The 15,116-nt window shown below is 41.7% G+C and overlaps 3 protein-coding genes across 3 annotated transcripts in view; 2 read left to right on the top strand and 1 right to left on the bottom strand.

Moving 5' to 3' along the window:
* LOC118104566 (guanine nucleotide-binding protein G(i) subunit alpha-2) overlaps window positions 1–1,339 on the top strand; it is a 36,875-nt gene extending 35,536 nt beyond the window's left edge. Inside the window, exon 9 of the mRNA XM_035151544.2 lies at window positions 237–1,339. The gene's annotated coding sequence lies outside the window, so the exon portion shown is untranslated. The remainder of the gene's footprint in view (window positions 1–236) is intronic.
* Window positions 1,340–2,860: 1,521 nt separating this feature from the next.
* Window positions 2,861–5,293, top strand: inka1b (inka box actin regulator 1b). Its single transcript, XM_035151545.1, has 2 exons — window positions 2,861–3,086; window positions 4,243–5,293. The coding sequence occupies exons 1-2, from the start codon at window positions 3,084–3,086 to the stop codon at window positions 5,161–5,163; spliced, it is 924 nt and encodes a 307-aa protein (XP_035007436.1). The 5' UTR covers window positions 2,861–3,083; the 3' UTR covers window positions 5,164–5,293.
* A 321-nt stretch (window positions 5,294–5,614) lies between these two features.
* uba7 (ubiquitin-like modifier activating enzyme 7) overlaps window positions 5,615–15,116 on the bottom strand; it is a 34,726-nt gene continuing 25,224 nt past the window's right edge. The window contains exons 22-24 of the mRNA XM_035151538.2: window positions 9,163–9,264; window positions 7,746–7,828; window positions 5,615–6,718 (exon numbers count right to left, since the gene is read on the bottom strand). Coding sequence (XP_035007429.1) covers window positions 6,586–6,718; window positions 7,746–7,828; window positions 9,163–9,264 — 318 coding nt within the window. The 3' untranslated portion in view covers window positions 5,615–6,585. The remainder of the gene's footprint in view (window positions 6,719–7,745; window positions 7,829–9,162; window positions 9,265–15,116) is intronic.

Here is a 15,116-nt window from a genome sequence, read left to right as displayed (position 1 = left end):
ACTTTCTAATAAAGCTTGTCTCACATTCTAAACAGCTTAGTTTGTGTTTGGCAAGTAAAATGTAAACTCATTCTGGTCGAGGCAATTTGCTGTGATTGCCTCTTCGGGACCAGATTGAGCAGAACAAACACAAATTAAAGTTCTTATACATTAAAACAATGAAACAACAGCACTTTTATCTATACTATATTGTTTTTCTATAATTCTGTTGCGCTTGCTTCTTTCTGTTTATGCAGGACGATGCCTGACTGCATGAGACTGCAACAGCCATGAGATAATTATCGCTTTTCATAATGAAAACCCGAACAGACTTGATTCCTAGAGGGGACACGTGAAAGAACTTCAACAATCACTGACCTGCAACCATCACATTGTGTATTGTTTTATTATTATTTATGGCTTATGATAAATTTTATATATATAAACACACTGAGTACCTTTGCCCAAGAATCCCCTTATTGCAACAGTCCAGGCACTCACCCCGAATATTTGATTTATAATTAATTATATGAGCTGATTGGTTTAAGTGGAAAATAACTTTTGGAAGTAAAATGTATAATAATAACAGTAACATTATTTAATTTTGGCAAATACAGTAAAATGTATGTATTTTTCTTCCTGAGCCTTTAAGGAACAGTTTTAGAGCCACTAGTCTCATTTTTTGTATTCAGATTTATATTAAAGTTGAAAGTTTTAAGTTTCATTTTATTTTATCTTTTGCTTTTGAAGTTCAGTAATAGGATAAAGTACAAAAACAACTTTTTATAAAAAAAATCCCATTAACTTATGTTAACTAACGTTGGCATTTTTGAACCTTTTGACTGCACAGAGCTTATTTTTAGAAGAAAACTAACACGCATGGAGAATGAAAAATGGTCAAAGGGAAAATGGTTTTTTTTTGTACGATGTTTACACAGAATCAATGTTCTCACATATACTCTAGTGCATTGTTCTGCATGACTGTCCATAGATTAGCCTGTACCCCCCACAAACTGAATAACATTCCTGAGTAACTTCTTTCAAAGAAACAAAAACAGAAAAGGTTAAGTGTCACTTTTAAGATATCTGCAAGGTTTTTAAATGCTTCTGTCCGTTCCTAATATGAATTGTTCTGTACTCTTTGTTTCATTCCAAGTCTTTTTCCATATGTCTGTGCCTTGATATCTGTTTACACTTGTTCTTTAGAGACATGCTATCTTCATAGTGACAATTAGGGCTATTTCTACTCCACTTTGATTCACACGAGCCATTCTTTAAAAAAACGCACCACAACACTCAGACAAACAGAGGATAGCTGTTCATTAATATTGTTAAATGTAAATAAAGTTTGGTCACATGATGTTGTATTCTGCAGTCTGTTGTGTCAAAAGAAAATACCTTAACAACATAAAATGTCTCTTCCTCAATGTTTGAACCTAATAGATCAACTGTAGAAAAGAGAGCTATAAAATAGAAATGTGTTGGTACTGGATGAGTGAATGAGTGTGGACCACAGCTCTCATAGAAAACCCCACATGGGTCCAGAGGTTCTACAAGATCAGTGGGAGTCTCTGATGTCTGTGAGATGTGAGCAGCTCCAACAAAAGTGATGACACATCATTTCTCTTGTTTCATTAAAGAACTGTTGCAAGTCCAAAGAAGCTAATTTATTACCCCTTCAAAAGGGGGTTATGTTTTCATCTGCTTGTTTGTCTGTCTGTTTGTTAGTGTGTTCTGCACAACCTATTTTACTTATGCTTTTCTTTAATGTGTGTTTTCTTTTATAAAGATAGTGTGTTGTAATCCCCCAGCAAGTCACATTTAATTCAAACCCAACTGTCCTTTCCAAATGTGCACAACTGAGTAAATCACTGCATATTCATATCCATCGATCCATCGAGGGGCTGGTTGTTGTTCACTTACCAGAAGGTCGGTGGTTTGATTCCTAAGCATTCCAGTCTGCATTCTGCGATCAATCTATCTATCTATCTATCGATCGATCGATCTAACCTATCTGCTTGTGTTCAGGAGGTAGAGAGTGTTGTTCACTTACCTGGAGGTTTGATTCCTGAACATTCCAGTCTGCATTCTGAGGTCTATGTATCCATCCTTCTATCTATCTCGTATCCGATTGTTTTTTTTCTCTATTTGTTTTGGTACTTTGACTTAAGCCCCTGTGCTTTTCTTCGACCACTGTACTCGGCTGAATTACAATACAAAGTGTTATCCACATCAAAAAGAGGGTGAGGTGAGGAGGTGAATGTTCTGCTCATCTCCAAATGAAATGAGCTCCTCACTTCAGCCCCCAGCAGCTTGTTTGCATCTCAAAGTGGCCACTAAAACGGCAGTGAATGAACCGTATGCATCTCCCAGACTGAAGTCAGAGGTGTGAACAGGCTTTTATTCAGTGGGGAATGGTAATAAGGGAGGTCCTGTTTACAAACCTCCACAAGGTGGCGTTATGTAGATTTCCGTGGATCTACATGTGTCTGCAGAGCTGCACAATCACAGCGTTTGTTTAGGACCGTTTTTAATGAAGCGGCAGTGTATACTCAACCTGCACAGCCCACAGGAATTTATATTGAGAGTTGCTAATTAAAGTGTAATAATTTGACCCTATTGAATACAGTTATCATTCTGAGTTACTCGTATTTCATTTGGATACTGGATATGGAAGGTAAAACGGTTTAAAATGTGCTTTGATCGTTTATTTATTGTTAGAATAAGAAGTTAAAGAATGATCCAGCTCCAGATGTGGAAACTCCAAGGAAACAACACAGTGATAACCGCTGTAATTACACGTGGGGGCGGTATCTTGTTCCAGGCTCTTCGTCATTGGCTGATTCTGTGACGCGCCGCGCTGATTCGCCGCAGAGAAAAGCTCATCATCGCCAAAGTCCGCTGACAGACCCTCATCTGGTTCAGTGGAGAAAATACTCGAGGGGAGAAACTTCTCCTCTGAACATCTGGAAACCTGTGGAGCTGCTCAAAGTGATGGGATTTCATTTTTAAACAAATTCAAAAGTACTTTTAAACTCAGGAGGAGAAGCAACCGTGAAACTGACAGGATCCTGAACTTCACTGCAGTTATTACCTCACAGGGAATGGTATGTATTTATATATTTTATATAACAGTTTTGTTGATGCACTGCAGTAGATTATTTAATGTGAATGCAAAGATCATTGCACAGTGTTCAGCAAAAAAGTAGTTTTGTATATGTATCTATCTTTTTGCACAAGTTAGAATAAAAAAAAGTAATATTTCTTCTTAAAGCATTTTCTTTAGTCAGTGTTAAACATTTTTTAATGTAAGTAGAATTCAAATTCAAAACAACTCTATCTGTCCCCGGAGGGCAATTGTAATAATATTGTGATTGTAACCCCCCATGTCACAGTTAATGTAAACCAAACTGTCCTTGTGTACAACTGAGTGATTCACTGCTCCCCACTGTGTGAAGCAGCCAAGGAGAACAGGACATTTTAAAAGAAGCAGCGTCCCACTGTGGATGTCTCTGTGTGTCAGATAAGTCTCCCTCAGGGGCCAAATGGTCCAGCACCCACAGCTGTGATAACATCATGGCATTGTGGTGTCCTTCACCCCTCCGAGCCCTAAACTCTGGGCTGGGCGAGGAGGCTCAACAAACTTTACGTTTACTGTAATAACCTCATAAAATACACACTCAGAAGATACGTGCACTGATTTCTGCTAATCGGAAAGTTGGAAAGTTATATGATTCATTAGTAGGACACGGCCGTTGTGTAATTCCACAATGTTGCTGTCATTTCCTGCTTTATAATACAGACCAGCCAACATCCTGTGAGTTAGGGGAGTGTGGAGAGGATAAGGGAGCCTCTGCACTCCTCCATGATTCAGCTCTCACTTTGTTCAAACTTCCCCTCAAGCTTAAGGAGGCAGGCAACGTTTTCCCCCAGAATCAAATGTGCATCCTGTTCTCGGAGCAAAGGCTTTTTTCATTCTCCGGGATCATACTTGCATGGGATGGTCTCCATAAAGCTGCTCTGAGGTTTGCATGGAATGCCTCACTTGTTATATGGTCATAGAGCAGTGATCTCAGCTGGTAAAAATCTTCTTGGCCCAGTTCTGGAAATAGAACAAGGAACTGTTCAGGCCTCGACTCGACAGACTAACTGCTCTGCTGTCTGCTGTAAAACTTCTCTTACTCCACAGATGTTATTTTAAATACAGACTTTATTTAAACTCTGCCTGCACCACTAAGTCTTTGTGTCTGTGTCGTTGTGAAGCTGTGTTTAGGAGATTCCACTGACTGCCTCCGGGACCAGGTGCAGTACATGATGAGATCCCTGCAGGACCTGAAGCAGATAAGCAGGCCAAGGCCCCTTAGTGAACCGTGTGTCCGGTCCTTCGCTGCAATGCGCCTCTGCAAGCAGAGGGCCCGGCAGGAGCGACTTTCAAAACTACGCGTCTCTGATGCCAGCGAAGCCAGCACGTATGACTCTGCCTGCTGCCTGGCCAGCCCACTGGAAGAGGAGGATGAGCAGCAGGAGCATGAACGACTGGCACAAGGCTCTCCCAGCAGCGAGAAGAGTGTGGACTTTGACTCGGGTTACTCTGAGGCTTCTTGGCAGGATGAAGGAGTGGTGTTGAGGAGGACCAGAAACGTGCGAGTCTCCTCTTCGGCCTGCCTCCGCACAAACAGAGGACCCTCCTGCCGCATCCGTCCTAAATCCACCTCGGACGCTTGCTTGGAGCGCTGGACCTCGTTTGAGGCCAGTGACCAGGAGGACTGGACGACATCACTGCTGAGCCGCAGCAGGAACAGGCAGCCCCTCGTTCTGGGAGACAACAGCTTTGCGGACCTCATAAAGAACTGGATGGACCTTCCAGAGTGTCCCGAGCCAACGCAAATGAAACCCAGGCGCCTCGCTAAAGACATTTTAGACAACATGCGCAAGAGACTATCAGGGATGTCTAAAGGCGTGGAGGTGAAGCCACGACCTGCGGACTCTTCCAGAGTGAGCCGAGCTGCAGAGGCTCCCAAGAGGATGTCCTGCCCTGTGGGACTCCAGTCTCTCAAACCTTTCTTTCACCAGTCCCACACAGGACTGCATCAACAGGACTCTGACTTCTACCAGTTCACCGCTCTCATGAAGACGGGCAGCCGACAACCCATCATATGCAATGACATCATTGGATACATTTGAGCGAGACTGTACCTACGGACTAATACTTACACAGAAATTAAAATAAGATGGTTCTATTTTCTTAACTTGTGTTTTGTCCATACTGTTGATACATGTGGAATAAAAGGTTTCTGTCTGTATTTAATGAAAACGAGTTCTGTTCCTACTTGATGCTGTTAAAATCTAATTATCTTATCTTATTATCAGACATCTGACACTTTCTTTCCTGTTGATAACATTATTCAAAGTTTCTTTTTAAACCTTAATGAGACGTAAATAACTGCACCTGCCTGCCATTGACCCTTTTGTCAATTACTTTTAATAAACTCAGTTATTAAAAAACCTAAAACATTAGAGCATTAAAAACTGAGAATAAAAATAAAAATAGGAAGATGGCTGAAAACGTAATTGGTGAACTGAACAATTAGAACCATGATGAGGTAACGAGTTGTATTAATGACGCATGGTGACACACGGTTCCACATGTTTATTGCTTAATGGTTCTAAAATAATTTAATCACAAACAGCATCCAGAACCATCCAAACAGCTATCAGCAGTGATAGCCTGAAATATTCTTAATGACATGATTTCAAAACAGCCGACTGAGACAGCAGAGGAAATTAAACACAACAACACAATGTTGTGCGGGCGTGAAGTGAAACAAACTGTGTTATGGGACATGAAAAAAAAAGGACAGGATGGACAAAGATCCTTGAAGATGAGCACTGTATCTGAACAGGTCAGGGATTCCTAATGGAGGGAGGGAGCGAGGCAGGGATGTGCACACGTGTGTTTGCAGGAGGATTTACACAAGGCAGCTGTGTCCAGATGGCCAAAGCCCCCTGAACCATCGAAGCACTGTACCTACTGTGCCAGCTGCCGCATCCAACTGCAGCCCTCTAACGTCAAACTCCGCCTGACCTGAATTAGACCTCAAAACTGGTCCAGCACTGCTCCACCAGTGCCAGATCATCTGATCATCTAATCCATATGCCTTGGCCTCTCCACAAGCTCTTAGCGTGACTTCTCCAAAGACACATGTAAATGAAAACCAAACCTTAGTAAACAAGACTTTCTGTTAATATCGCTGAGGACGTCAGAGCTGGCAGTGGTTCCTCTTTTAGCAAATAGTAATGTGACAGAAAAGCCTAAAATGAGGAACTGGGCATTAACCTCTACACATTTTACAATGTTTTTTGGAATTTGATTAAAAAGACAACAACTGATTGGAGTTTGGAATTATTCACATCCCATAATCAAAGTTTCGTAACAGTAAAAATTACCACGGTGCAATTATTCAAAGCTTGTTTGAGGAGTATTGCGTAAAATGAATAGAAAGACAACAGCTATGGCAACAAATTCCATTTTTAAGCGATATGGCGTCACAGGAGTGTTAAGTCTGCTTTCCACTGGAACGTAGTGGATCCTCGTTGTCGACAGCGTCACAGGAGCAGGTACCTGATGGGAGGGACTTTCTCACATTCCTCGTCCTCAGCAAACGAGGGGACCAACTCCAGCATCTGCACGTGCGGAGGGACGTCTGCTTTGGTCACCATGCTCACCACGTCCGACACACTACAACAAAAAAAGTAAATCTAATGAAAACACATTCATGAGCCACACCATTGATGACACAGTTCTTTATTATAATGAATATGAACACTAGTTTTTTTGGTGTCAGTTCAACATAAACCATCCGAGCAGTAAGTGGGTTTTTACAAATCATTAGAGACTAAAGCAACGTTGACTTTTGCCTTATCATCAGAATTGCTAACAATAGTAAAAGCAGAGAATAATAGTGTTTTTACTCTGCAATGATTTTTTCCCATGTGATCTCAGTGTCTAAGTTCTACATTCACCCTACAGTGGCCAAACAAAGGAAACACGGGGCAGGGCGACTGCACAGGAAGTGTGTACTGGAGAGGGCATTTGTCATGTACGTGCTGCTGTCCACTCTGCCCCTCTCCCCGCCTGCCACTCCATCCGACTGCAGCTCCAGCTCCCCAGAGACCCCACCGTCAGGGAGAGGACAGGACATGCACAGTCGGTTTCAAGACCGACAGGAAGACCTCACAGCAAGGTTTAACTAAAAAAATCTAACATTTCAAATTCCCCAGTAATCTCTAAAGTTTAAATTTGATTTATTTCACTTTTCTCCCTCCTCCTGGAATCAAAACTTCCCTGAGGGCGCACGTTCCACGCTCACAAATCAAGACTCACTTCAAACACTGCAGAGCTTATGAAACGTGCCTTTAATGTGCTGCAACATCGAACAGGCCCGAACAGCGTGGCCTCTCAGACGCAGGAACCAAAAATGCTCGACACCTAATTTAACTCTTTAGCTCTTTTCCTCAACAAACAGAGGGAAACCTGAGGAGGAGCAGACTCAATCATCAGTGCTGGGTGAAGCGTGTGAGTGTGTCAACAGGCTCTCTCTCCTCACCGGCTCTCAGGAAACACCTCATCCTGCCATTAACCTCTAAACAAACAATGGGACGCTGCTTATTGTTGTTGTTTGTGTGTATGTGGTTGTGTGGCCACGTATAGCCACCGACTGTACATGCAACATTTTATTCTGTATCTTTATCTTGAGTGGACATACCTCAGCTGAAGCCTCTCCTCTTGCCCATTGTATATCATAGCTTTTCCGTAGAAGAGGTTGCAGATGGTCAAGCTGTATTTGTCCTGTACAATGGCAAATTATTCCATAAGTTTGCAGTGAAACATAAACATAGCAAGGCATTATTCAATTATTACATGCATGCGTTATGCTGAAGTGATTTCTACAATGATAGCTAAGCTCTGCTTATGACCTGTGGCCTAGAACAACTTCAGCAGTTCAGGAAGCTCTTCTGTGTCTCTGCAAACAAACCACGGGGAACCCGGACAGTCGAAGGTTAAACGAAACCCAGAGCAAATAAGAACACTTGCCAATTTATTTTCCCTTTGCCTCCTCGGAACAAACTTCAGCAGAATCAATAGACCAAATATCTTTTCTTACAGCAAGAAGGCGTGTGCATAAAGAAGACGACCGGGAGTCATGTTCTCAGACATTTCTGCTGCAGGTATAACTTTTATCATATTATAGAGACACTGTCCTGCAGAGCAAACAAGTTTTTTTGTATAACAAGTGATAAGATAAAGAAATAAAAAACAACTTAGAAGCAAGTATGGATTTATCCTCCACAGCTGAAATCACTCAAATTATACAGAAATATATGTCAGGAAAATGGAAACATGAAATTAGCTTTAGTTTTTCACAATGCAATAGTACTAACATACTTATCTACTCATCTATTTTAATCAATTTAAAATCTAGGTTTTTTGGCTACATCCATACTACTATATTTTCGTTTGAAACCCGATCAACTCTGCTACTGGCGACCACACTACTCCAGAGTTTTAGAGTCACTAAAACGGAGTTTGGAAACGCTGTGGAGTGTGCAGAACACAACATGGATTATCAAATTGTTTCTGATCCTGTTGTCTCTGCTCCCAGCTGCTGTGCAGATAAATTCTGGATTTTACTTTTCACCATAGCTGCTTCTCGTTTGAAGCTTTTCTCCTTCTGCAACTCTTTCTTCTGTTTACGCACATGTTCATGCTTAGTTTACATGAGTGCTCACATGATATGCGTTTTAAGGCATGTTAGTAGAAGGAGGAAAAACTGATATGGAGCCAAAACGCTTGTGTGGTCAGAGGTCATTTTATTGTGAAACAAAAACGTAGTAGTATGGATGCATTCTTAGGGTTAGGGGTACAAGATAAGTAAGAAGTAAGAGCCTTAAAGGAAAAGTTGGACATTTTGGAAAGTCCACTTTCTTGTTGGTAGAAGACAGTCCTTCGGGTGTAAATAGTAGGTGTGATAGGTGTGAAGTGGTCAGCCAATTCAAACAATGGGCATTGTGTGCACTGGAAGAAGGTGAACAAGTTTAAGAAAAGAATAAAATCTGCACTCAGTAACACAGGGTGTGAAGAAAGTGTGTGTTTCCTGTGTGAGAGGAATGAGGAGGTCGTACCTTGATATACTTGAGCAGATCACCCAAGGTCATTTCCGGCTGATTGCCGCCTCTGCCCTCAACCAGGAAGTCATCCCACAGGTTGTACGTCTCTCCTGCGACCTGCCGATAGACACGATACATCAACCAGCACACACACACACATTATCACGACAAGGTTGACAGATGAAGTATGACTTGCTGTGAAGGGATGTTAATGTTTGGGTCCACAACAAGAGCGCTGGACACTCACGGACAGAGCGACTGCACTTTTCATCACTGCAGCAAAGACCCCCAACAAGCTGCCATAAGGTCAAGAGGGGGGGCTTCCTCGTATATGGAGGGACTTTTCTTTTTTTATCTATGAGTCCTACTTAGTTCTATACAAGAGAAAAAAATCCACATCAGTATTTGTGTATTTTGGGGCAGATGATAATAGTGCGACTTGAGAAAAAGCTCAAGTACGTATCTTATAAAACCTGCATCTAACCGAGAATGTGTTGCTCCAGGCAGTGAAATAACAACGTAGGAGTTTTTCCACACACCTTGCCAGAGTCTATTTCAGGTGGTGAAGCTTTGTGGGGGCATTTCCTCTCATTGAGGACTTTGAGTCGTCTTTGTTAAAGAGTCCCCTGATTGCACCATGTGTCTTGTATTGCCCTCTTTTTTCACTTAGAGGTGAGACTGTAACTGTTCTCTTACCACCTCCATTTTTGAAACACGGATAACTACTGGCCAAAAGAACTCCTTATTGACCTACTGCTTCTCTTATTATAATAGCAACCCAACCATCTGGATACATGCATGGATTTAATGAAATAGATGAGATTTAAGTAAATGTGCAGTTATTTGGTCGTAAATGAAAGCACTGATCAAACAGAAAATCGGACCTCGTGATTAAAAGAGGTCACCAAGGTCACTAAATTCATTGTAATTGAAAAAATGAATCTCTTAACTCTTAAGATATTTCAATACAAACTAGAAATGTCAACCCAATGGTGCTTGGGGAAGAAGTCGAGGATCACCAAATTCAAAAGGATGCATCACGTGGTATAACCAAGAATGTCTGTACATGACAAAATGAAAGTGTTTAAAGTCAGTAGCTGGAAAGCATTTGACATGTCCAGACCTTATGACAAGAGAAATGTGATCAGAGTCTTGTGAGTCTGAACAAATACAGTCATTTATTGAGATAATTACACATATACACACTTATAGCGTGTTTCTTTCTCCTGCCTCAGGCTCCACTGTCTCCCCATAACCCTCACGAGAGCAGAGATTAGGATGGATGACCCGACAGCAACTCAGGATCAACCTTTGACCCCTGAAACAGAATACAAAGTCCTGACACCCAGACACATCAATTCAACCCCTGCAACACAAACACTGCTGTTTGTACTTCTGCATAGATATCATTACATGATGCCACATGTTTACCTTAAACACCATATTCCACACATGGGTACAAAACACATGAAAAGGGTCAGGATTCCGCACATGCAGAAAATACTTCAAAAATATGTCACTGTCCAATGTCCAGGCCGAACCTGCTTGCACAAGCGCTTTCTGGCGAGAGAAGTTGTGACGATCAAAACTTGGCTCGAGATGCAAATACCAAAACTCCAGCTAAACCTGGGTCCAATTATCTCTGCTCTAGCGGCCAAGGGGAACTTTCTGACTGGCCCTCGCAGCTCCCACCACACACACGGATGTGGGGTTATGGAGACACACTCGAGGCATACTTCTCCCTAAAGTCTCACTGGGTGTCTCGGTCCTTTGTCCCAGTTTCCAGACAAAGCCCGTTTTGTTTGTGAGATGCTGGTCCCGTTAGCTTCTTTAGTGTTTATGCACTGATTTATCAGTACAACCTCAAACTTTCAATGGGCAGAACACAACCAGGGTCTGAAATGTACAGTGCACAAAAGACTTTCTTATTCTTAATGATTGTGCGAATGCAAACTCATTGTTGCACTGTAAAACGGACCTTGTTTTAAGTGGTCTTACGCCAGAGATTTTTTACGAGTGCTTTGTGTGTGTATAGTCTCTGATTTCACACAATGCAAAGCGAGCACGCAGGCTATTTTTACTCCGTCACCTCCCTTCCGCTCGCTCTCATATCTGTCACACAGCTCTGATGGGAACCTGAAGTTAGTCAACGCCAGCGCCAGGACACATGTAGAGTGACATGAACTCTTCAGCACGACGGCGGGGGAGAGAAAACATAAGCATGAGGATGCCAAACTGGCAGCTGGAAACAATTAAATGGTTTCCCACCAGCAACAACGACAGTATCTCTTTGTCACGGAACTTCCAGAATAAAAAGCAGAAATGCCCCAACGAAGCAGTAATCTCTGTGGAAAGAGAAGAAATGTGACGCTGAGGGTTATTGTTTTTCTCAAACATCGAATGAAATTATCAGCTTGGAAACTTAAAAAAAAAATCTGCTTATTGCAACATGTGGTTCTCTGCAAAATATAAACGGATGAAGACAACTTCTTTGTTTTTGACAAATATTTGAAATGGAAGGGCACTCAGGGAGCACCTCCGCCAAGGCCCCACAGATAATAATTTCTAATTCACTAGATCCAGATTTTTATTTGGATCTGCAGCAAATTGATTAACATCAGTCCACAAATCATGTCTGATTTTCTTAATCAAGATCCATGGATTTATCTCTTAGAAATCTATTCAAATGTCTTGCAACTTGAAAAAAAGATCCTGGATCCGTCCCCTGATCTGGATCAGCACTAATTTTCATGGAAATCTGTCCAGTAGTTCTTTGTAATCCTGCTAACTAATAGACAAACAAAACAAAGGTAATAAAGAAAACAGTTTTAAAGGTGGACAAAGGCATACAAATAAAAATCCACATGAAGACTTATATTGCATAAAACCTCACATAAGTCCAATCTATTATTATTGACCAAGGTTTTCTTATGGTGGAAGTTTAGAATTACAGTCTGAGAGGTCACCTGTTATGTTAGCAACAGGACAAATCTGTGCCCAGTGTCGCTTGGTGGCTAAGCTTCACAAAACCAGCTTGAACTCGTGTTGAATGCATTAAAAATAGATTTGGAGTGCGTCTGGCGATGAAACATATCTCACTGGATGTCTGCGCATCCAGGGGTCTGTTTGGATGTAAAGCAGAGCCGGCGGTCGGGGATTCTGGGAGGGGGAACTGCGCTGAGTTTGACTTCAGAGGGAGGGGAAGAGACAAACGGCCACTTCATGGGCCTGAGTGGAATAAAGCCACAGTGGCTGACGTGCGTGTTGGTACTGTGTGTTCTGTGTTGTTGGAGAGCAGCCACATCTCTCATCTGCTCCACATACTGTGGCTTTGATTATAAACGGAGCTCTAAACTTCCCCCTAAAACATGACACAGCTGCTCGTTCCCAAAACAATAAAGGAACACAATAAAGTTTCGAGATTTTCTCTTCTGATGATCACAGACTGTATCGTCGCTATGGAAACTGTTCTCGGTACTTCATCATTACGATCACAATCTGGAAACACCCTAATTTTATCAGTTACACAAATGTATTTTCTTCTTTTTTTAAATGAACAAGGCCAAATCCAAAATCTTCTACTGTTCTTTCAAAAAAAATCTTACAAATTCTTAAAAATTTTCTGTCAGCATCATTCTCTGCTCTGTTTCACTGAAATGCACCAATCAGCCTTCTCCTCTGTGCCCTTTCCCTGTTCGGATGTGACATTATCATCTTACACGAAAGACCGACTCTTCAGGCAGCTTCCTCTTGTTGACAGGACGCTTGGCCAGCTCCCCTGCTCTTCCTGAAAAATCTAAATCTAAACAGTCACCGCTTCCAGGAAAACAGAAACAAAATGAAATTAATCAAATCTTTAAATAACCACATACAGCAGCGAATACACCTTCGCAATCTAGTTCTAGTGGTTAAAATATAAAAAACATCCGATTTTATACAAATAAACAAAATATATGTGACTGCTTTCCACTTCATCACAAAGTGAACATGTCTGCTACACAAACTTACTGTTCCCTATAACATGAGACGTGAAAGTGACTACAACTATATGGAAACTGTATGAAAACAATACAATGCATACAACCCATACAAGAGTATACAACCACATCTTTTATACCAACACATTCTACGTAGCTCAGAGAACCTAAAGTCAAAAATGACCTTTAAGCAATGTTCCATAGAACGTCATCTCAAACTGAATACAGACAGAACATATGAGCCATTTCCTGTGCTCACAGTTCAACTTTACAGAATTACATAATCAAAAGGTCACAAAAAACTGTTTTTGTTTTCCACAAGGTGCTTTTTTTCCAATGAGCTACGGCCCAGTGAAACTAGAGCTGACAAAGCCTCGTTGTCAGTCTTTGGATTGTAGCGGCTCGGGCTGCGATTTTCTGTCCGAAACTGACCGAGTCCAAGAGAAAACTAACCAAGCCCGACCAGAACCCAACGGGCATCGTGTATTTTGTGTCCAAACCCTACCCAAGCCCGTTTTTTCCCCCAATTATAGACATATGCAGTGTTAAAGATCAAGTAGAAAGCTCATGCAAACTGATCGAAGCTATGTCTTTTTTCTAGTTTTAATGATTTTTTGAATGAAGAGACCTCACGAGGACAGATAACAACACAGGATCTGATAGACAATTAAGTCTGGTATGATAACTCCTGATTGATGGAATCCAAAACTAGACGCCTCCGTCTGCAGATATACGAGCGCGTGGGAATGCAGAGCAGCCAGAGGAAGTTCAGCCTAGTCTGACCTGATAAGGAGGCAGAATGAATCGCAGGGTGTTTGTGGTCCCCTTCAGGGAGCTGGTCATGTCACATAGGTCACTGCATTTGGAGTGAAATCATAATATGAGTTTTCAATTTTTGCCCTGTGAAGACAATGGAGCATTTTCAGAGACGGGAAGCTGGGATCAGTGGAGGCAAACCTCGATAAGTTCTCCTCCCTGCAGTCTGCCACAAGAAGCAGCACTGCAGAGGCACGCTCCAGCTCCAGCTCCAGTGTCTGGCCATAATCCCAACAGTGGTAACGTTTTTACAACCGGCTGTGGCTACAGGCCTGTTTCTTCAAAGGCCACTGTTTTTCCTTGCAGGGCTTCAAAGTGAGCAAAGGGGAGGCAGACGCAGGGTCTGTGTGGTCTTTTTGGATCATAGGTTCAACTTAATCTCCTTCAGCTCCTGCCTGATTTCCTTTTCTGGACAATCAGGTTCTTTTCTAAAAAGGCGTCAACTGAGCCAGGAAGTCAAGCAGTAGCTCATATAAGCTGGAGATCCCAACAGTCCATCAAGTCAAAAATGCAAAGTCATGTCCTGGAAAAAATTAAATAGTCAAATTAAATTGTGTTCAAGCCTTTTTTTGCTGGATTGAATGTCATCAAAGATTCACTCATATAATATCTCAATTATTCATATAAAGATGAGCTGGCACATTATCCTTTTCTATCATGTAAAACCAACAGAGTCAAAAAAAAATTAAGTAAATGGGTCAAACAAGGGAAGGAAACATTTCAAACAACTACTGCATTTACAGGTCAACTGATTTCCTCTTTTTCGTGTTGACTTCACCCATGCGGGATTAATGCACCTTCCTCTACGTCACACCTACAGCACAGAGCCAGCACTGAGGCACACAGACACTGCCAATCACGCCACGGCATCAATGGATGGAAGCTCACAGATGGAAATGTTCCGCAAAGGTCACCAGTGTCTGATGTGACTCTGTGTGTTGCATTCATGTTTAATCCTAGCGAAATAAAAATGCTTAGAAATTACATTTTCTTCTAGTTCAGTTGTGGAGAAACAGTAAATTCCTCCGATTAAACTATGTTATGTGCACGTATGAAACAAGAGAGTCAGGCCGGAGCTTCCTGTGTGATCAATAACTGGATGCCTACGCTTTATTTAATGGAGTTTGAGAAGCTGCCTTGAAGAATATGAAAATGTATGATGTCCAAATGTAATTA

The sequence above is a fragment of the Hippoglossus stenolepis genome, chromosome 3, assembly GCF_022539355.2.
Source record: "Hippoglossus stenolepis isolate QCI-W04-F060 chromosome 3, HSTE1.2, whole genome shotgun sequence".
Classification (NCBI taxonomy): domain Eukaryota; kingdom Metazoa; phylum Chordata; class Actinopteri; order Pleuronectiformes; family Pleuronectidae; genus Hippoglossus; species Hippoglossus stenolepis.
The sequence above is the reverse complement of the archived record's forward strand: the minus strand, read 5'-3'. Positions and strand labels throughout refer to the sequence as shown.